At 41.9% G+C, this 23,495-nt stretch overlaps 1 protein-coding gene across 4 annotated transcripts in view; it reads left to right on the top strand.

The window, feature by feature from the left end:
* Window positions 1-23,495, top strand: part of CDIN1 (CDAN1 interacting nuclease 1) — a 224,503-nt gene that overhangs the window by 181,614 nt on the left and 19,394 nt on the right. Inside the window, exons 11-13 of one of the 4 annotated variants that reach the window (XR_837230.3) lie at window positions 15,710-15,875; window positions 17,759-17,828; window positions 18,098-18,193. Coding sequence is in view for 3 of the 4 variants with exons in the window: in XM_010981181.3 (XP_010979483.1) it covers window positions 15,710-15,839 (130 nt within the window). In the remaining variant the exon portion in view is untranslated. Of the gene's footprint in view, window positions 1-8,352; window positions 8,423-15,709; window positions 17,929-18,097; window positions 18,194-23,495 lie in introns of those variants that run through there. The other 3 variants (XM_010981183.3, XM_010981181.3, XM_010981185.3) reach the window with 3 other exon arrangements.

Below are 23,495 nucleotides of genomic sequence, written 5' to 3'. Positions count from 1 at the left end.
CGTAACTCCTCTCCACGCTGACAGATGGCTTTCAGCTCGATGGAGGCAGACCGCAGCACCAGCCCCAGTGGCCCCGGTGGGCCCAGCGCAGAGCCGCAGAGTTTATAAAGTGAAAGTGCAGGTTCAGCAGGGATCTCCCTTGTCTTGCTTTTCATCAGAAAACAAGCAGGCGAGAATCACTCCTGGAAGTTCCTTATCTTCATAAAATTTAGCTAAAGACTCCTGTTAAGTTAAATAAAGTGGCTGTGTAAGTCACTCAGGAAGCTGTTGGCCGTTCACCTCGGGCCCACAGACCTCTCAAAGAATACAAACCGGAGGGCCCCCCGGAGCTGGGCCGCGACTGTTTACATACTCATACTTTGTCCCAGCAGCTCCGGAGAGTTGAGCCCCCAGTATAGTTTTCAGTTGGTGGGGTTTTTTTCGATTTTTTTTTTTTTTTTTGAATGGTGGTCTTTTCTTCTGTATGGAGTGGAAATGGGCGGAGGGGGACAGATGTGTTTTAATGTATACTTTTCTCTAATGTGTTTACCCCCCAAATAAGTGAGCTGTCGTAGATACTTTGGCCCTGCACAAAGTAAATATTTAGCTCACAAATTCCATACAGAAACATGGCCCGGGGTATTTGGGTTTCATGGAGGAGGATTACCCGGGGGTGGACGGCTGGTGTGCACACTCCGTGGGATGGGTGAAAGAGGGCTCTCTCCGCTGGCATACCGACCCCTCGGCCCTCGCAGCACCTCCGTCTGCTGGGCAGCACCCCCTGCCCTTCGGCAGCCTCACGCCCACCCCGCTTTTCCAGCTGTGTCTTCTGCCAGGCCCGTGACCTTTGTTTATTCTGGACTTTTCTGCGCTGCCCCCAGAGCCCCCAGGCTTTTTCTCATCACTCTGTGTGTGCCTCTCCCTCCCCTGGAAGCATATTCCCTCTCGTAGCACTCAGCGAGCCTGATTTCAAGACTGACTCCAAAGGTCACCTCGCCTCTGCTCAGAGCCTTCCCTGCCCTTCCCTGGGCCACCACAGGGCCTTCTGCAGCAGTTCCCTTACTACATCTGTCCATCTCCTCTGCCCCCTGCCTTTTAACCTTGTCCCTCTGACTCCTGAGAGGAGGCCCTGGAGGACATTTGCAGAACACGGCGTCCTTTGCAGAAAGGCAGAGGGTCCCATTCTTCCTGTTCTGCAGTCAGGAAAACAGGGGAGGTTGCTTTGCATGCACACAACGGCACTGCACAGAGAGGAGGTGGAGCTGGCTTCCCGCAGGCACTGTCCGTTGCTCCTGTGTCATCTGAAACAAGCCACTTGACCTCTGAGAACCTCAGTTGCCTTATTTGTCCAGTCAAAATAAAGCGTTTTTTGAGGGTCAGATAGTTCCTGTACAATTTGTGGAAGTATTTTAAGAACTCTGAAGCTTTTTCCTCTCCACCAGCTGAAGGATAGAACCCGGGCTCACTAGAACATGTCCTGTCCTTTGAGTCCAGCCCTGCGGTGCTCCACCCTCACATGTGACCCTTCACCTGGTACTTAAAAAAAATTCTGTCCTTAGTCTCAGATTTTTTTTCCTGCAGTTGTCTGATAAAATAGCTTCATTGACCACAAGAAAACTAAGGGTTTGGCCACCTTTGGAAATTGGTGCTGGCCACCGAGCTTCCTCACGACCCGTTGTGTGATCCCACCTGCCCTAAAAGCCAGCCTCAGTGTCTGACAAGCTAGTGTTCTTTCTGTCATCAACCCTCATTTGTTTCCTAAGTCAGAGGTTTCCTTTGTCATGTTAAAATAGTAGTTAAAAATGTTCAAGGGGGTTCCTTTCATGTTCTCTCTTTTTTAAAAATACTGAAACCATGTATTACAAAGATGAACTACTACACTTGGCAAGACTTTGCTAAGTGCCCTTGGTCTACCAAGAAGTGTATTTAGGATCCTAAAATGAAATCTCCAGGCACTACCCAGAAGTTTGTGTGTGGCCCTTCTTAGTGGTGACCTGGGGCCACAGTGTGGGAACAGGCACCATGGAGTCCTGTCCCGGAAAACAGGCACCTGTCTTTGATAAAATTGAAATCACCGACATCATCAGGGTTTTCTGTCAAGTCTCTTTGGAAGTAGAGTTTCTCCTGGTCCCAGGAGAAGCCAGCTTTTCTTTTTAAAGGCAGAAATGACTGCGTGACGTGGCTCCTGCTTTCTGGCTCAGAGAAGCATCTAGTCCCGCTGTAAATGTCGGACGTGTTTTGACTCTGCTTTACTCACACTTCCTACCCCTCAGTTCTTCATCTTCCATTTCCTCCCTGGGTGAGTCTGGGTAAAGTACTTCCCAGTCCTGCCTGGATCATTGTTTGACTCGATTTTCTTTCTCCTGGTGAGTTTATCTCCAGTCCTCAGGACCTCGATCTACCCATTCACAGGACGGAGGGGGAGGGACAAGGTTGGGAGGTGTCTTTATTACATTCTACCAACGTTGAGTAGAATTTTTGTGGCATTGAATATATACACATTAAAGTGTCGTGAAGTTTATTCATTCTCAAATCCACCTTGAACTCCAGGATACAAGTTCTATTATACCTGCTTTATGTAGGTGGAGAACTGAGACCAGAAAGTTAAAAATGGAAGGTACATCAAAGAAGCACATTGTGTAGAAGAGGAAGGACTTGTCCAGCCTGGGAGGGTCCTTTAGTAAAGCTTTTGTATTGAAACTTGACAAACAGGAGTCTTACCTTGAGATTGGCTTGGAGAGGGGGTTGTAATGGTGTTTTAAGGGTTTAGAAGAACATTTGGAGGAGTCTGAAGCACATAAGGCCGTGTAGCGTCGCTGCTCACAGAGGGAGCTCTGCACCTGAGGATGTGCATTGACACCTCCACCACTTCGGGCTTTATCTCCTTGCAGGAGTCAGCTGCCTCCCCTCACCACGTCTCTGTTTTCGCGTTTGTAAAATGGCACTAGTAATGCTTCCTACCCAGTAGATTCATCGCACTATCAGGTGAAATAACGCACGTGAAGTGGTTAGCCCAGTGCTGGGCGCGTGGTAAGCATGCCAGTGTTCATTCTCTTCATTGTCCTCATTGTGATCAGTTGAGCACAGCTTCATGACCATTTTCTCAACATTAAAGTGTAAGTACTAGTATTCGCTCCTCGTAGGGCTTTGGTTTTAAATGAGATAGTGCGTATAAATAGCTTAGAGGAGTAGCTAGTACGTAGTGATTACTCAGTGGGTACTGTCTGCTGTTATGATTGTGGTTGTGGCTGTTATTATAAGCATGATTATCAGCTATATTATTTTCCTCAAAGGAAGAAAACTCAAACACTCTGTATCTTCTACCAGTTCCAAAGATCTCTGCCAGGAAGGTAACTAGAGCAAAGTCAGTCAAGTATCCTTTGAATCTAGGTGACTTGAGTCTGACATGGGTTAAGCCCTGGGCGTTGCATTTGCTAGAAGGCCTTACTCTAGTTGTATTTAGAAGGAGATCCCGCAGAAGAATGACTCACAAAGCCCAGGCCTGAAGAATGACTCAAAACCTGAAGAAGGCAGAGAAAATGTTTTCCACCATGCAGACCCTCAGCACAACCGACGTCCGGCCCAGGATGGCCTGGGGCCATGTCTGGTTTTAAGGTCTGTTTCCAAGTGACCATGGAACTCCCCGCCCACGTGTCTGTCTGCTCGGGGCAGTCAGGCCTCTTCTGCCTGCCTCATGCCCTGCTGGTAACTCTTCTCTGGAGTTGGGCCAGTGTGCCTTTTCATTCTTGCAACAGAGTTTCCATCATCACTTGGAAAGTCCCTGCCTCAGAGCTTCATTGTAAAGATCTGGCATTAAATAAGTAGTGCAGTTAAAAATAAGATCAGGTAGGACCTTTATGGGCTTAAATTTAAAGTTTTGTTAACTGTACAGTCAATCTTCTAAGTTCAGTTTAACAGTATAATGCATTCTTCTCTTCCTGAGCTCAATTTTCTATTTCTATTTTGCTATTTTATTATACATGCCCTTTTTTTTGGTGGGGGGAGCTTGGGGGGAGGACGGCAATGTATAAATAAATTAAAAGCCTCACAGCAATGTACAGAAGCCATCAGGTTCTCATTTTCTTAAAGGAGCCCTATTGAAAATGGCATCAAGATCGTTTTGTAAAGTTTATTATACGTCATAAGCCGTAGGAGCACAGGCTCCCCCTCAACCTGGGAATGAACGAGGTGCGGCAGGGATGGGATTTGTGGCTCAGCGAGTGAAACCCATGTGTCATACACAAATACAGTTCACTTTAATAGTCTGGTATCTCTTCCCTCATCTCAAACACCTGAAGGTATTTGGAAAGGGAGGAAGAAATAAAACAGATGAACCCTGCTGAGATATGGCCAGGAACAGGAGTACCTCATTTTGATTGATGTTTTTACAACCTTATCTTCTAGATAAAAGCTACTGTAAACAATAGCCTACCTGAACTGATTGTATTTCAAGGAAGAGAGAGCCACCTGTGTGCAGCGGTTGCTTCCCAAGTGCTTAGCTTTTCTTCTTAGCCGTCGATTTCTACCCACCTCGCAGTGGCCGCCTTAACCACCAGGAGTGTCCCTTCCAGGGAGCGGTGTTCGTGTTTTCTGCCAGGTTTCAAGCCACGGCATCATCTCCCCGTAGCAACCTGGAGAGCTTAGATTCCTCACAGCCCCTCCGGGAGCTGGCTCTTCAGAGTGTGCCAGTTGGCAGATTCTTAAGGCTCATTTTCTCACCTTTAAAAAAATGACTTTTCTTCCCTACATGGTGGAGGGTTATCAGCAAAAGGTGTTTTTCCCCCAAACGCATGATAGCGCTGAAGCGTCTCTCGAGGCAGGAGCTCTATAGCGATATTCCTTCGTGCGTTCGGACATCCGATACTTACTGGCGGACTCTCGTGCGCCACTGAAGTACGGGCTGTCCTCGTGGAGCTTGCATTCTAGAAGCATTTATTTAAGAACCACAGGGTCGGATTATCCACATTTTCTTTTTTTCTAGGAATCGTGTTTGTTTTTTTTTTTTTGAACTCTTCATTTTGAGATAACTTTGCACCTAGAGAGTAATTGTAAAAACACTACAGAGAGTTCCCATGTATACCTTTTATCCACCTTGCCATGTTAACACCTTACATAACTGTAGTTAGTTACCAAATCCAGGAAATTAAATTGGTGCGATTCTATTAATTAAACCAAATGTTTATTAGGGTATCACCAGTTTTTCCACTAACGTCCTTTTTCTGTTCCAGGGTCCTGTTTTGTATTTAGATACCATGTCTCTTTTGTTTTTAAATTTTTTTTATCGACATATAGTTGGTTTACAATGTTGTGTTAATTTCTGGTATACAGCATAATGCTTCAAGGGTGTGTGTGTGTGTGTGTGTGTGTGTGTTTGTGTAAGGAATTGTATTTTTAAATTGTTTTTCCTTACCTGACCATTTTTCTTCAGGATGGTTCCCACTTCTAACATTTTTTTCTCCTCTCTCCAGCGTTTGCCTTTATGGATCTATAAAATTGGGAGGTTTACTTTGGAGGACTGTGATGGTTAGCCAAAGAGATTTTCCTTATCATGAAATATTTCTTGTGAGTAAGAGAAAATTTAACCACACATTTTAGAGCAAGTTGGGCTCTGACATACCTGAAGCATTGCGTCACATTTGGTTAATGATAGATTGATAAGGCAGACATGGATCAGCCTTAATCCTTTGGTTATTTGACTTTGCCAGGGATGAAAATTCCGATAATTTTTTATTTTAAGCAGACTTTTATATATCCAGAACCCATAAATCTCTTCATGGCTTGAGATAAATGTCTGATTGAACTCTGGGTTACCCTGTGATCCTTTGAGAACCAGGCCAAGGAAAAAGAGACCCCACTCCCCCTCTACCTCATAATAAGAGACTACCTACATGGAAAAAAACTTGGGGGTAAGCAATATTTACATGATAAAAATCTTTTCTATTTTATAATTTGTAATTTCTCATATTCAGAAAGTTGGTAATAAAAAGTTCAGAAATAACCTCAGAATTTATCAGAGGGAGTCTATGGTGGACTAACTGGCAAACACCAGAATGGACGATTGCGCTGTCAGCTCAGGCTTTGCCAACGTGATGATCACCATCCATTACGGTTGTCATGTCAATTATAAATTCTCTGGCATCCAACACTAAATCAGCTGGAATGATGGGTTTGCCTTTGGCATGTTTCCCTGGGGAAATAACTGAGCACACATGTAATAACTCACACAGCTGATTTTGTAAACTACCCCAACTTTTGGAAGAAGGCTGGTGTATAAATTCTAGGTAAATAGGTACGATTTGCGCCCCAGAGACCCCGAAGTATTCTCTCACTCTAAGTGCTTCAGGGTTTTCAGAGTAACTATGACCTTGGGTACTATGTGACTTTCATGGTTTCAGCTTCTTTCACTGTGTTTGGTGCTTCTCTCTTCTTCCCATTTGAGGGTATATACTGTCTACTCCGCACGTCCTCATTTGAAACAAAAGACAAGGTGATCATACTTAAGCTCATCCTGCAGGTTTACAATGAAGTCATCTCAATAGGCTTCTGATCCCACCCTCCCTCTACGTCTCTCCTGAACCCAGTCTTCATTCTTCCTTCAAAAAGTGTGTGGATAAGGGAAGGGATAACTCAAATGGTAAAGTGCATGCTTAGCATGCATGAGGTCCTGGGTTCAAACCCCAGTACTTCTTCTAAAAAATAAATGAGCCTGATTATCTTCCCCCCAGGGGGAAAAAAAAGTGTGTGGATAAAGGGGAAAATTAAAGGGGCCATTATATGCATAAATGCAGCAGAGCTGCGAACTCCTCTTGTCTGGTAAGACTCCTAGAACACCATGTCATGGCTCTGGTGACACTTTCGCTGTGAAGCTTTTTGCATTTTGTCTATTCGGTTATTATTTAATTGTTCGATTGATAACTTGTATTTTACACTTAAATAAGAATAGTTCTACAGTATTTGAATGTGAGCTGTAGGTAACTTAAGGAGAGGAAGATCCTTTCCTTTGTGACTTGCGCTCCACGCCGGATGGATACACCAGCTTATATGTAGGTTGTTAATAGGTAGATGCAGAGGGCCTGCCCCAGGAGTTAGCATTTGTCCAAGGAAACAGATATTAAAGACCACAGATGAAATATGAAAAAGCTCCTGCCTTTGTTTCTATCCCACCTACCTCAGTTGTCCTCTTTTGAGGACAGATTTACAGTAGGTTGGAAAGACTGTTAATGTAACATCTAAGGATACCCAACGCAGGACAAAGTGAAGGGGAAATTAAGCACTTTTCCAGGCAATTTAATGTAGACAGGAAAATGCCGACTTATATAAACACCATGGAGAATTTCAGGTGGTTGTGGTTGTGTATTTATATACATTTTAAATTTTCTTCAAAATACTGTATTTTCTGTTTATTTTCTATGTGGCATAAAGGCCTAAAGTGAATCAGTATATCTAATGTGTTTTTCCTTTTTTATTTCCAAAATTATAGGCAGTGAGTTGGTGTTATAAAGAGATAGAGTTTGCAATTTTAATAACCAAGACTCATGAAGTGAGTGAGAATATTCGTAACTAGGATTCTCTTTCTTTAGTCATTTCAATTTGCAAACATAGAGCTGCCAAGCGAAAAAAAGGGGATGAAACAATTTATATTTTTACTTCATCTCTAGATATTACCAAAGAATATTTGCATTGTGTATTAAATTGACCGTAGTGCCAGGACCTTATGATGTGATATTACATGATCACTAATCTATTATTATTGTACACATATTTATACACAGACATAAATACATGCATACTTTGCATATAAACATGTGCAAGCATATTTCACTTGGACTGAAAAGTTATTTACAACTCCGTCTGGAGATACATACAACAGTGATTAACAAGTGCATAACCAATCTACAACATGCAGATTAAAACTAAATAAACATTGTAAGAGTTTATTTTAAAACAATTACAAGATGTTTTATATTTCTCCTCCATCCTGAACTGTGTGTTTGAGAATGCATTCTTCATAAAAACCACATGCAAGTCTTTTTGATGGTGAAACAATTGACTTCCAACAGCCACATGTTTGCACACATCCTCAGAAGATAGCCCAGACCCCACACAGCAACTCCAAATGAGAAAGAGTTTAAAAAAAAAAAAAAAAAAAAAAGATTCTTTGCTATTCCTCTTCTGGAGAGGAGTTTTCTATTTGGGAATTGAGAGAGAAGATATGGATTGGGAACAAAGATTTGAATCAGTACAACTAGGTTTTGGTTTTTTGTTTGATGAAGACCCTCTTGAATGAGAAACTTGACTAAAATCATCAGATCATCCCATAGTTCTCTTGGCATCCTTCCATTGAAACTTGTTTGTTTTATTGCCTTGACCCAGATTTGTTTTGTGGAACCGTCGTGCATTAGCACCCTTCGTACACCATCGTGGCAGAGGAGCTCATTGAGAAGTACGTGATCAGTTTCATGAGTTTCCTTTATTCTTTGTAGAGAGGTAAATTCTCTAAGAGGAATCCCACCACCCTTCACCTTCATATTATATTATCAAAAGAGATGTAAATGTGGGTTGATTTTTTTTTTTAATATGTAGTTATTTTCTCCTAGAACTGAAAACATTGACAAGCCAAGTTAATCCCACAAATATAAGATACATGTCTATCCAGGAGGTATTTTAGAAGTAAAAATAGGCCTTTAGGGTTCACTGTATCAACCCTGCTTAGCAAGTCTGAGCCTTCTTTTTCTGGGAAAACAAATCCCCACCTGACATGCTCACTTAGACCCGCTGCTTCCCTCAGTTCTCCTCATAACTTATTCCAGCTGTTTATTTCCATTTATATGAACAGGCTGTGGCAGTGTTCTGGATTTACTCCTTTTCCTCATGTTTAGATTCTGCCCCATAACTTCTGATTCCCCTCACAGCGGGAAATATTTCTCTTCTCTGAACTTTATACAGTGATTCTGTGATTCTGTTTCTCAGCTTACTTCCACCTGATTGTCAAGTGCTTCAAAGGTATTCCCTCAAATGGAATCCCTTTCATTTCTTTTACCTGAATTATACGTTGCTTTTTCATATACTTCCTAAGAATGATGGCACTTAAACCGAAAAGAGTAGCTCAATAAACTTTTTCGTATGAAACTATTGACTTCATACTTGAAGAATCATTCCTGCAGGACAGGCCACTCCCAGCTCATACACCGAGCTTTTGATTAGTCATCTCCCTTCCGGGTGCTGCCCTCCCCTCCACCCCCCCGCTTGTCTCTTATTTACAGGTGCTGTAAATATTTTTCATAGGTGAATGACTGTTATAAATTACTGTGTCAATACAAGGCATAATGAGAGACAGTGTAATGTAGTGGTTACCAGCACAAGCCATCGAGCCAGACCTCTTGGGTTCAAAGCCTGGCCATTTTTGTGACTCAGTTTTTTTATCTGTGAAATGGGGATAATCATAGTGCACACACACCCCCTAGGGTGCTTGTGAATATCAAATTAGTCTGTACATGTAAAAGTGCTTGAAACACTGCCTGCCACATGACAAGTGTGCAGTAAATGTTACCTCTTTGCTGTTGGGTATTGGAGTTATTTTATTTGTATTTAGGTAGCATCTTTATAGACATAATGTCTGGTCAAGGGCCCTCTGAAATCTGTTGGAAACATAGAAGCTAAATGAGCTTTAGGAAACCAACCAGGGAGTTGGTTATCAGGCTTATTTAGCAAAATGAGATCTAACATGTGATTGGAAATCTCTAAATTCTTGCATTTACCTTTCATCTCAGCACTTTCCGTAGAAGGTGCCTGAAAGGAAAGGCCAATAATAGAAAGTTAATACTCTTCTCTTTTCCCCATAAGTAGAACTACCATCCAAGTAATTCCTGCCTTACAGGATGGCACAGAGGCGTGGCAAGGAAGGGAGAGTATTTTTTTTTTTTTATATTGTTTAGAAGGAATAAGCAAGTCCTTCCTATTTTGGGGGCCCAAATTTCCTGACTGTGCCTCTTGAGTTTCTCAGAGAGTTATGGAAAGACATGATTTATAACTGGTACCATATTCTGTCCAACATTCATAATCTAACAACCTCAGGGACTATCTGAGGATAGCTAAATTTTTTCTGGAGAACTGGGAATTTACTCACTGAAGTACCATTTTTAAAACATTCTTGGTGACAATTTTTAAAAAATATCTTACAGATTGTACTGCCTTTTTTAACTGAACAAAATGTAACCAGCATCTGTTTTTTCTGGACTCTCCTCAGCACCTGTTGAGATTGACAAAGTCTGTTTGCCCCAACACTAAATAGCCTTGGATTACCACCACTGGGTTTTGTTTTTTTAATGTCTCTTCCCTAGTTGTCAGCGCTCACCTCAGCTGGCAGAGCTTTCTGCCTGTAACCAGCCTCCCACACCCCGTCTCCACCCTCTTCAAATTTGCAGCTTCAGAAGCCCAATAACCCAAGTTTAACCCCCAAACCACAGAACTGGTGAAAATATGCAGAATTCTTCATTTTACATATGTTTTCTGTACTTCTTTGAGTAACCCCAGAATCCTAGATATGCAGCAGGGAAGGGCATCAGTGTCTAGTCCGAGTTAGGAGCCAAGAAGCTCTGTTAGTGTAGAAGCATGGAGTTGCTTCCTGTCTGAGATTTGCCTTGATGAAGAGTTTCTGCTTGTTGACACTCTCATTCAGTAGCCCCTTCTGCTGTAAAGTCTGGGAGCAAGCCTGACTGGCAAAAGTCAGTCTGTAGCCAGCAGGACCCTTCGTGCTGCATATGTGAAGCACGGTGTTTGATGACTCAAGTCTGTAGCGCAGATATATCTCTTAGTTACCTATCACTATATAACAAATTACCTGAAACTAAATGTCGAAAATAACACACATTTGTTGTCTCACTTATCCTGTGGGTCAGGAAAATGGGTGTTGCTTCGCTGGGTCCTCTTTGTCACCGTCTCCCACAGGCTGCGTTCAAGGTATTGGCTTAGGATCCGGGGTCTCATCTGAAGGTTTGACTGAGGAAAGATCCGCTTCCATCTCACCCACTGGTTGTTATCCATGTTGAGTCAAAATGTGATTCTTGGCCCTGGGTCTGTGCTTAAGAGCTACAGCAGGAACCTAATCCCTTGTCCCAAGAGTACCATAAAAATCCAAAGGTGGTAAATAAGTGTGTTAGCACCCTAAGTGTTCATTTCTAGGTTACACGCACTTCATTATTCGAATGCTTCCTCAAATATCCTACAGTTCTCCTCTGGATCAGTTCCAGACTAGAGATATTCTCCTTAAAATATGACACCAGAACCCTCCACAGCACTGCAGGTGTGGTCTACCCAGTGCATACAGCATTTCCTCTCTTTTTTTCTCGTTAAAGTCTAATACTGTGTCACCCCATTTACTAGACTGATCACTACATCATAGCAAGAAAGCCACAGACCCTTCAGCCGCTCCTGGATTTCAGAACAGGTTCCTCCACTTTTTAGCTGTGAGACCTTTGCAGGATACATAGCTACTCTGTGCCTCAGTTTCTTCATTTGTAGAATGGGGACAGTAATTGTACCTGCCTCATGGATCAATATGTGTCAGGTGCCTAGAACAGTGTCTGGCACGCAGCAAGTGCTATGACAGTGTTAATAATGAACATTGTTGTAACTGTCATTATGACTAGCACTGTGATCTGTACGTATGCCATTAGTGTGCTCATCCCGGTCACTAATAAAAATGCCAAGCCGTGGCCATGCCGAGTCCTTCCAGCATGCCTGTCTCTAGACCACCTCTGAATCAGGAACCAGCACAAAGCTGCCTGATCCTATTACTACTAACTTTGTGTTCTCTGTCTTGTCCTTGACGTTATCTGTCATGTTCCAGGTACGGCGCTAGGCCTTGAGGATACAGATGTCAGTAAAACATAGTCTTTGCCCTCGAACAGGTCACAATATAGCAAAGAGACAAATAGTAAATCAGATCATCTCTGGGAGATACATATGCACAAAAACCACAAAACGGTGCCCAGCTTTCATTCCACTGTCTCCTGCTTAATTTCTCTAAATACTCTTAAATGGAAGGAAACCGGAGAAACACATTTCAAACACATTTATAAGGTTATCATCATTTATGAGAAGCTTTATCTTTCATAGCCTCAAGGTCTGTCATGGCTCTTGACTTTCACCTCCCATTTTTTTTTCCAAGAGATATTTGTTATTTTTGCTAATTTGGTGGAGTTTTATTTACAAGCACAATTACTTGTTCAAGAGTCACTCACATTCCAGTCTCCGTTCCACAGGAGTTTTTAAAATCCATTTGGAGTCTTTGATCTTATTACTCAACCATGAGGATAGTAACCTTCAAATTATAGTCAACCTCGAAATGTGTTTACACAGTCAATTCAGATATGCGTCTGCATCCCATTAGCGAGTGTCTCTGCCTGGGGCGGGGGTGGGGGGTGGCGGGCTGCAATCCCAGTAGCAGACTGACCCTCTGCTCTGCAATCCACTCACATCCAGGGACTCTGTTTTCTTTTAAATTCTGTTAATAGTCTCTTCGATTTTTATTGGTCACAAAGGTTTTGTTTGCCTTCCCAGGGATCTCCTTGTCCAGTAGTACCATAGTCCATGGGAGTAGGCATCAAAAAGGTGAAATCTCTAGGCCCACGAGCATGCCCTTGACCTACATGAACATGTCCTAGGTCTTGTTTTCTCCCTCTTGTACACCTTTTCAGAAGGAAATATGAGAGTTGGATTGCTTGGTTTTTCCAATTACCAACCAGAATGTTCCCTTCTGTCCCAATAACCAAGGAATTGATCCTATGAAGTCATTTAATGTGGTCAGCCTCTTCATAAATAGATAAGTTGCTGAACAGTCATCTCACCAGCATCTGATCATCTCCGGATCCTGAGCTATTGGAGAGAGCTATTGGAGAGAGCCCTGTTCCTCAGGGTATCAGGAACAAGGCCAGATCTCATTCTCTCATTGGATTTCCAAACTTGTCACCCTCCAAAGTCATTCAAAGACTACATAATTTGAAAGCCTCCGCCTACCAATCTCTATTTACAGAGGGAAGTTGTGTGTCCTCATTTTTAGTTAATTTAGCACATGTTGTCAATCAGAGCCTTTGAGCCACGGGAGAGGGCTAGGATTATGACATAAGTTAATATAATTTCACCCAAAAGCTAGGGAACAGAGACTTAGACAGTAGAGCCTTGTTACGAGTCATTTCTCATACATACCGAAAATAGTCTGCAGATCTGTGTTGCTGCCTTCAGAGAGTTCTTGTAGTGAACCACTACACGAAACGTCCAGATTCACAGTCTTACGAAACCTTTTCCAGTTACTGATCTCACCTGTTGCCTCATAAGTGAAACAAGCCCATTTTCTCGAGCCTCAAGGTGTTCCCCAGCCTGGCTTTTCTGCCTCGAAAATACCATTGTCGTAAAGAGCTGTCAGGCTTCGTGTCCCTCGGCTTGTGATTCAGCCGTTCGGGGAAAGTGCAGGCTGCTCTTGTTCTCGCAGTGCTGGTGATATGTGTTTTTGTTTTATTAAATCTTTAAAACACTGAGCTTGTTGTTTATGACCTCCATATATTCTTCTGTTCTTCTCCATGACTGGTTAGATCACTTTTTTTTTTTCCTCTCTCCCTTTGTAAAAATATGAGCGCCTTTCTAAAGAACATCATGGCCTTCAGAGTGGCTGCATAATAAAATGGAGGAATGTGTTGAGCTGAACGTTCGGTTTCTGGAGGCTGTGACTCGGGGCTGCTTCACTGATAGGAAGGTTTGAGGCTTCTCAGACGTTGTCCTCAGAATCGCAGGTCTTCCTGCACTTGCCAGACCTGTTTTGACAAACCTGAGATCATTTGATACCAGTCACAGAGCTCTTTGTAAAGATACCAAAATGGCATCAGTCATAGACAACCATTTGTGATTTAAAGTTACTAAGAAATCCCCCATTAAAGTGGAAGCGAGACCTCGTCCAGGTGTGAGCTTCACCCGGCGTGCATGTAATAAGCACTGGGGGCCTCGCCCACCCTGTGCCACAGGGGCCTGATTCTTCTGACCACAGAGGCAACTCTTCCTTGGAGATGCTGAGAAAGGAAAGCATCCTCAGTCAGCCCTGAATTCAGGTAAATGTCACAAGGCCTAGTGCTCCAAGGCATCTCATCCTATACAGCTCCCATGTCCCCGAGAACAAGTTCAGGCAGTGAGTCTCCATCTCATGAATCTGTCCCTGCGTGGAGGGGATGCACAAGTTTCCATTAATCTCACGTCCAGCTTGTCTACGCTACTGATGTGAGTCCCCAGATAAACTCTTCCATGACATCCAACTGAACTTGTTCCCGTGCATGCAGTCTCTCGCAGCCCATCCTGTCCTCTGTCCTGTTAGTTTTGGCAAGTACGCTTCAGCCTATAATAAATCATGGAAGGAAAAAGCTTTTTGGCCTCATGCGGTTCAGCCCGCTGTAATGTCAGAATACAGAAAGCAGTTCTGTTTTTAGACATCCTTTTACTAACCCAACATTCATAATTTATGATTTCACTGTAAAATTCCTGCAACACGACACCAGAAGTAGTGCTGCCCTTTAATTAAGTACTCTCGGTAGGAAAAACGTGAAACTGATGTGCAAAACATCTCCGTGTGCACGGTGATTGATAGTGATTACATCGTTCTGAACCCAGCTTAGAGGTCTCAGCTTCCTGCCGGGTGAAGCAGTCTATGGGCTACTTCCTGAGTCTGCTGCTAACCAAACTGGAGACAATTCAGAGGCACAATTTAGAAATACTGAGGTTTCAAGCCTGCATCTGTCTGTACTTTTTCACAGATCTACGTGGCATTATTCTTCATTTTCGTAAGAGTCTGCGACCTAATTTCATGTCATGTTCGTGCTTAGAGAGGTTGTAATGCTGAGAGTGTAGGGTCTGAGAGATCTTTTCGCAGGATCCCAATTGTCATATAGATTTTTTTTTTAAAAAAAAAGACTAGAAAGAAGGGACTTTTTGCCCTATTGGTACATGAGTTAGGGCATTACAGCCAGAAGAAGATCTTGAGCTATTCCATTTCTTAAATTGTTTTCAAATATTTTTTATCTTAATTGAAAATAGGTGAATTTTAATTTTTAAACAGACTCACAGTCATAGTAAACAAACTTATGGTTACTGGGGGGTTAAAGGGGTAGGAAGAGATAAATTCGGAGTTTGAGATGTGCAAATGCTAACAACTACATATAAAATAGATAAGAAACAAATTTCTTCTGGATAGCACAGGGAACTATATTCAATATCTTGTAGTAACCCATAATGAAAAAGAATTTATGTATGTATATGTATGACTGAAACATGCTGAACACCAGAAATTGACACACTGGAACTCACTATACTTGAATTAAAAAAAAAGAAAAGTGTCTCTCATGTAGAGAGGCTAAAATCCCAAGCTGGGTGCTCTCCAGTTCAATATTTCGACTCTGTTTTTATCCTTCATCAGCTAAGTAGTCGTCACACCTTACTGAGAGGCAATTAGGGTAGTGAAATAGTTGAGATTCCTTGAGAGAAAGGTAACAAATCCGTCCAAGGTGGTAACACTTGTATTAAATAAGCTCTTTGGTAGAAGCGTAGCTACTTTCAGTCATAATCATAGCAACCAAAACAAAAGCATTGTGCAATAAAGTTATCGAATCATTTAATCAGTGCTGCAAAGATTACGTGTTTCTGGAACCATGCTGCTACTGTGTGTACATTTTATCTTCTCGTGTGTTTGCAGGTTTGGGCCAGGCTTAGTCATCTACTGGTACGGATTTATCCAGGAGCTGGACTGTAACCGGGAGAGAGGCATCCTGCTCCAAGCCTGTTTCCCCACCGACATCGTCACCTTGTGCCACAGCGTAGCCTGACCCCGAAGGTCCTGGAAGAGATGCTGGGAGGAGAAGGTGAATCCGGAAGCAATTTTACTTTCCTGCCGCGTAAACTCCTGGCAACATCTGCCCTGAACTTCAGCTGAACTCGAGCTGCCCGTGGTCACACCACTACCTCTTTAGACAAACATATCAAGAGTTTCTGTTTTCCTTCATCCCTTGCTGATGTGAACAGCCAAGAACTACAGGCACAGCCCACTCATTATCAGCATTTCTGTCTCTGTCAAACAGTTAGTTTGTAGACAGTCATAATCTCTCTTCCTTCCGGTGGTTTCTCCTTGTATACTGCACGAAAGAAAAAACGCGGAGACTGAAAGGTGTGATTTTCCAATTCTCCTCCCAGTTCCCAAATCACCCTCTTATTTCTTTTTTCCCCAAAGCCTCCATTCATTCTCTCTCCCTCCCCCTTTCGTTTCTCATACAAGCACAGATACCCAGGGTTGCATTACCAGCATGGAATAATCTAGCATAGTCCTAGAAAGCTGAACTCGTGAAGGCTGAAGTTGGAGTTTTCGCTCTCACCTGCAAGGGCAGACCTCGCTGGGAGCCTGCATTTGTTTGGTTCAGTCTTTATGGTTTCCTGACTTCTGTGGCACTCAGCCAAGCTGAAAAAATATCCTTGATGAGAATTTCCTCTTTTTCTAATACTTATTTGAACACCAAACATTTTCCCTTTATCTCATTTAAAAGCATTAGTTACATTGTATCTGGAAACCACACTCCTTCGTTGAGTGGGGGGCTGAGGGGAGACGGCTGAAGCTCGGTGCCAGCATTGACAAGAGTTTATTTTTCAACATGGCTGGTTGTCCGTATGTATGGTAGTCGGTATTTTTATGAGTAAAATTTTTCAAAAGCACGTTCTGTACCCTGCTTTGTATCTGTATTTGATACTGCATAATTACATAACAAATAATTTAGGCATTAGGAATGTTTGGCTTTGAATGGATGAAGGGGAACCAAAAAGAAATCTAGAGTGATTTTCAAGTAAGCAAACTAAGGGAAGTTTTGTATTTGTTCACTTTCATTTATTCACTTTTTCTGCCACAAACCAAATTTCAATCTAAAACAAAACAGCAACAAATTTATTATAAAGCTATCTTTTGGGAAGTGAAAAATTAATCCATACCCAAAAATGTCTTCAGTAAAATATTTGCACTCTTGTTGACAGAACATAATAATATCCTTTATAATGTTGAATGGATGAGTTTAGAAATATTAGTAAAACTGTTAACTTTTACAGACACCTTCAAGCTGCTGCCTTTCTTTTTGAAGGACACAAACATGTCAGGTTCGAACGTGGATTTTAACTCTATTGTAGGTTACATTAAACAAAAAAGATGAAATGGTAAGGAGGTATCAGGCAAACTTCTGTTTCAGTGTAAAACTCATCATGCAGGTTTTGTGAGTAAAACAGAATGATTTGAAACCACTGCTGTTGCCTTGCTACCACACACACACACACACACATATTTTAGACAAAACTGGTTCAAAGCAGTTTTCAAGGCATACTCTAAACTGCTTTTTCTTCTTTAAGAATAAATTACATTTATCTGCACAGATGTTGAAACCCCTGTTAAACCCTTGTCAAGGATTTGTTGTTTTACCATAAACAAATTTATGATGAAGGTGCACAAATAAATTTAAAAAATAAAAGAGGTGCTTGCATTTCATATTCGTTCTTCCACCTGATGCCCTGACATAACACATGAGGACGAGGTACTGGTGTCCTCCAGCAAAGGCACCACCTCCTTATCAATGAGGTTTTAAAATCTGGCCCTTAAAAGTGGGAAAGAAACCAGTAGTAAGCTGTACATACTATGATAAAGTTACACATTATTCAAAACTAAGCTTTATCCAGCATAAAAACTAATGTGATTATAATATCTACTACTTTTCAGTTGGAGCAGTGGGGAGAGGGGACTAGCATTCCCAGACTGGAAGCCGAAATCCTCCTTGCTCTGCTTTTATGTAAGAAATACTCATGTGTGTTTTATCTGTATGCGTTATATGTTTACTTGTTTGTTTGTTTTTTTAATTCAGACAATATAAACATCAGCCCTGGAAAGTAGACATGGGGTGACAACTTTTTTTTTTCCTGTCATTACAACATTAACATTAAAGTCAGATCTTGTGTGATGCAGCTGTCTGCAAACTGTGCTGATGAGTTATGCTAAGTCAGAAAGCGGGAGAGTGAGTATAGACATGAAACTAAATGATGTTCTCTCTGGCGTATATAGACTTGCCGGGCGTCTGCCCTCACAAACAGGAGACCCGTTCGGAGCATGGAGAGGGAGGAGCTCAGAGCAAGGCTGATCCAACGCTGGTATTTTCAGGTGACTTTGTAGAGTCCTTCCCACCCTATCCCTACCCCACAAAAAACCCAAACAAAAAACAATGTAAATTCTTTTTTTTCCTTCTGCTTCTAGTGAGGTGTATGTCACATCTTCTAAATACTCCTAAAATCACATACAAAAAAGAAGGCGCAGGGGTGCAGAGTAGAAAGCTGGGTGGATCTCCAGGGGAGATCATTTTCTTCTAAGCGTAGGCGGGTGTACCTGCTCGTTATTGGCAAGGCTGGAGTCCACCTGGAAAAGATGATAAATTGTTGGTCTTTGAGGGGCGCATTAACTCACTGAAGCCACCAGGGGATGGCTTAGAGCCCTGGATGAGGTCATCCCCTAAAGGGCCCCTGGTGAGCCTCGCTAATTAACGCCCAGCGCCCAAGTGAACAGTTAATTCGCTCGCCCCTCGCTGAGGAGCTGCACCCGGGTTTCGTTTCCTCTCTGGAACCGAGATCGCTGCGATGTCCGCTCCCGCTGCAGAGCCGGAGTTTCAGTAGAACTGAATCTTTTCTCTCTCACGTGCTCCTCCCCTCACTTCCTGCCTCCTGCCCGGCACCTTCCCCTCTCTCCAGCCTTTGCCTGTTTCCTGCCTGGTGGACACGTGTTCTGCGCCTTCTCACTACCCCTTGGCTCTTTTCTTCTCTAGAAAATAATCCCAAAATGCAGCCCACCTAAGTCCTCATCCGGATGTTTTCAGAGTGGGGGAGAGGGGAGCGATCGACCTAGTCTCTGGGGGAGAGCACACGGCAGCGTCCTCCACGCGACCCAGTATTCGCGAGCATGTGCGGCACCTGGAGGTCATAAAACGGGTGACTAGACTTAGATACCACAGGGTCAGATACGGCCCGAAGTTTAGGCCGTCGGGAACTGTTTTGGCAAAAAGAACCAAAGGAGCACGTGAGATTTACAGATACTTTCAGCCTGAGTGTTGTTGTTCAGCTGATTAAAAGTTACGAATTAAATTAAAATAGTAGAAAGTCCCCTTGATTTAGTTAGAGAATCACTCCGGGCTGGTTCATTTCGGGGGCAGCTTGCCGTTTTCCATGTGATCTGATGGGATCAAGGCTCTCAAAGTGTAACCATTTTGTGAATAGGATGGGAGGGGAAAATCGCCCAATTGGCACATTCTCGGTTAGGGTTAGGGAACAAAGCCAGCTTAACTGGAGAGGAAACTGAAAGGCAAACAATGGGCTTCTGCCTGCACTGTCACCATGTCTAGAAAGGTGCCTCTCTGGACCTGCCTGTTAAGTCACTCTCAGGTTAAGGAAGGTCGCAGTGACAAAGTTCAGACCATCTGATTGTATTACCTCCAACTAACCTTCCTATATATAGTAAAAATGGTCTGAAGATGTTTTATTAAGAGCATGCCTGGACTCCAAAGATTAAGGAAGATGGAATTATGAATTAAATAATAACCAGAACAGCTTGGGCTCCCCTTGAGTTTTTCACTTTCCTGCTATTGTTTTGAACGTGGCCATGAGACAAAGAGCTGCTTAGGTCAAGGACTATAAATTACAGTTTTCATACAATAGTCATCCACTAAAATGATTTCAAAGCTTGATCAAAGTACTTCAAAAAGACTTTTTAAACTTTTCCACAACGCAGGGGGAGGGGAGACGCTCATTTGATGCCTTAATTTGCTTCAGTCAATAAAGCAGAGTTCCATCTTGGCGTCATACCTATTTTATATAAAATCCCACTCATTAGTTAAAGAAATCCAACTTGTTCCTTTGTTGTCTCGTATACAAGTAGAGGGGATTTAAGTTTCCCACTAGTTAACTCCAACAACTAAACATTCAGAGGCACTTGTCATGTAAGGAAAAGATGCGCATAATACTGCTTTATAGTAAGCATAACTTGACAGTATTTAATCGTGATACGCAAGGTATTTAAGACTAACTACCTGTCTTAGGATAAAGTGGATATCAGTGGATTTATTGGGCATCTTATGGCATCTTAGTGATAATCACGGTAACAGATAGATTTCGCTTTTCATCCCTGTTTTCCTTCGTCCCTTGCATTTACCTGGAGCTGTCTCGTATCATAAGCAAGGATAGTGGGAGGCACCCTCGTGGTAGCCAAGCTAAGCAAACTCTAGGCCCAACCACACAGAAAGACAATGTGGGATTTCTGCTGCAGTGTCAGCCAAAGACCGAGGATTCTATGTAAGGTCATTTTTATTTTTTAAAAGGAAGGTCATTTTGAAATGCTGACATGAGATATAACCAAGTCAATTAAGTAATAACAATGGAAGTTCAGAGTTTAATTGAGGGCTGAACACGAAGCCGCCGACCATTAACCTAAAGCGGCCATGAATTCCCCTGGACACTGCCTCGGTTAAAGGTATTTCTAGAATAACTGGTACTTTTTTCTTTAAAAAAAGAAAAAAAGCCTTTGTCATTTTTATCTTCAACACAGATACAATCAGAAATAACAATTGAGTGGATCTCTCGTGGACTATATTTTTTCATTTTAATTGAAATTTCTTTTATAAGGCAAATCAAAATTTACATAATCAAAACGACCTCTGCAGGAAACCAGTTTTGTAAGTAAACGAAAAGTGGTGAGCACCCCTTATATGACAGAATCACCTTTATCTCAGTGGTTGACGATGTATTTCTTTCTGTAGTTGTTTACTGGCAAGATTTCCCACTAGGCTGTAAGCTCCCTAGAGTAGAAACTATATCTCGTTCACTGCTCTGTGCCCCAATATCTCACTAACAGAGTTCCCGGCACACAGCAGGTGTTCAGTAAATGCTGAATGAACAAATGAAGGACTGTTCAATGTATTTTAAATAAGTTCTCACTCCCTTGCATTAAAGAAATCATTGGAGCCTTTTCATTTTAACGTTTTCATTTTCTTCAGCTGAAAACTGGATATATTGATTGGAATCAGAGAAAAGCATCATATATGTTGATGTTAATGAAAGAATGAATTACTTTAGAAACCTTCAAAACCTGAAATAACCGCAGTTTCACCAACCAGAGCATTTTAGGATGTATACTTAGTTTAAAGGGGAATTCGTGGGCTTTCATTGCTTTGCCTTAAAGTTAGCCTTAATACATTATTCTTTATCCAATATATTGCTGAATTAACTCGAACATTGAAGTCTCATCTTTGTTTCTCTTTTTTTTTTAAAAAAAGGGTTTAAGACTTATCTTTATCTTTACGTTTCTATTTAAGAAACAGTCTCCCCTAAAATCAAGTCAGGGCCCCAGATCAAATGTTTCGCACATTTTGGAATATTCAGTGGAATTATTAGATTGACTGCAAATGGTACTTCTAATTGCTCACTTTCATAATGCTGAGTTGATGGCAAAGTGCTTCCTGCCCATGGAAGTGTCTGTTGGCTCAGGAGAGAAGGGTTCTTTGGTCATTTGCCAACAGGATCTGACTTGGAAGAGACACTGTCCATGAACTGCTCAGGTGACGTTTCCCTGTTAGTCATTAATTCAGAATATATTATCATTTGAAAGCTAAAGGCATTTGGCACATTTCCTCATTTTTTGAAAACTTGTAACACGAAAGGAACTGGAATTTCCACATTTCTTCTTTGCTCTGCTGGTGTCCCAGGACTTAATTTCTTGGGGCCATTTTGTTGCACGATTCCTTCAATGAGTGTCTGGAGAGAATTGACACCCAGGACAGATTATCACTGAGACAGGGTCCTCTTTGGCTCCGTGGGATGTTTCTGCCTTGTATTTCTAGCATTTAGGCTATTCAAGGCACACATATTTACTGAGTTCCTAATGAGTATTTAGAAATGTTTAAAGTCCTGCAGGGAATTCAAAAATATGCAACAAATGGTCATTTTTGAAAAACAATAAATCATTGCTTGTCAAAATGAAAACAAAAGACTTGAAAGTTTTAGAAAAGGCAATTACAGTATAATAAGGAAAGAGGCAAACCTATAAGGCTTTTAACAAGGTATTTGAATTCTAGACTACAGGCAGCAGATACTTCGTTTTCTGTTGGCTTATGGTAGCCACGTTCACTGGTGTTGAGGAGAATTCTGAGACTGAGTTCAGCTCAGCGGGAAATAGGGTTATGATCAGTTCTGGGTGCTAGTCTTTGGGGTGGGTAGTGATTGCATAGATGCCACATATTTTCATTCCCACCCAAGCCATTCATGTTTGGTGCAAATATAAATGAATTCTAAGCATTTGGAACAGAACTCATAACCTCGTTCATGGGCCTGAGTAATAAAATAAGCAGTAACATGTTTCATTGGTTCTAAAACATCGAGTGAAGTAACATCTGTCCATGGCTAAAATCTGTTTAGCAATTCACATAAACAAAGTATTTCAACAGGAATATGATTTAAAAACTCAAGAGAAACACTAAAAGGCCACAGATAGTTATTACCCTCTAAAGTAAATGCCTTTAAGTTAAATGACATTATTGATGAAAAACATTGGGTCTCTGTAATTTGGGCTCTGCATGAGGATTTAGAGATTTGAGGATTGTCTTCTATTAGATGGTCTCACGTACTTCTTAGTTTTTCAGTTTTTTGTTTGTTCGTCTGTCTTCCCGGTAAAACCAGGTTGGGGTTTCGAGGTCACTTGCAGGTTGTGGCTTCCTTCTCTTTCATGGTCTTTGTCATCTGACTGTCAGTTTTCTGCTTGGATCAGTGTATTTTTATAAGGTAGTGATCGTATGTTTATTATGTTTGTTTTAAAATACGCTCCCAAAAAGAAGTGCTCAAGTATGTTCAAGGATGAAGGAGATAGGTATGCTTCACATGGTAATGCAGTTTTTGTTAATATACTTACCATTAAGCCGTAAATAATTTTCCTGAAACCCTTTAATTGTATCAGCTCATTAATTCTGGCAGCTAAAATAATGACAAGTATTGCACATGGGAAATTAGCAGGTAAAAATCTAACAATATTTTGTTTCCTGCTAATTTGAATAGAAGAATCTATCTTGGTTTTCAAAGTTGCCATTTTTTAAAAAGCATTTTGTGGTAAATAAAAAAGAAAAGCAGTGCAACGTAACAGAGGGTAATCAGAAAGCAGAACACAAAAGAGGTAGCCAAGTGGACGTAAGTGTGTCGCATGTAAGTGTAACACTCAGTCTTTTGGTAAATGATTTTCATCTTACTTGCTTCCCCGCTATCCTTGAAGGCGTTTCCCAATGACAGAGGGGTTAGACGCAGCAACAGCGGCATGGGGGGCATGGAGTGAGCAGTGAAACTCATGTGAGAATTGAAGAGCATTTTCAGTTGGTTCCCTGACAAGTCTGGAAGAGGTGTGTGGAAAGTGAAATTGAGCCACTAGCAAAGATGAGATG

The sequence above is a fragment of the Camelus dromedarius genome, chromosome 5 (assembly GCF_036321535.1).
Source record: "Camelus dromedarius isolate mCamDro1 chromosome 5, mCamDro1.pat, whole genome shotgun sequence".
Lineage (NCBI taxonomy): Eukaryota > Metazoa > Chordata > Mammalia > Artiodactyla > Camelidae > Camelus > Camelus dromedarius.
Note: the sequence above shows the minus strand (reverse complement) of the source record. Positions and strands in the feature narration are given on the sequence as shown.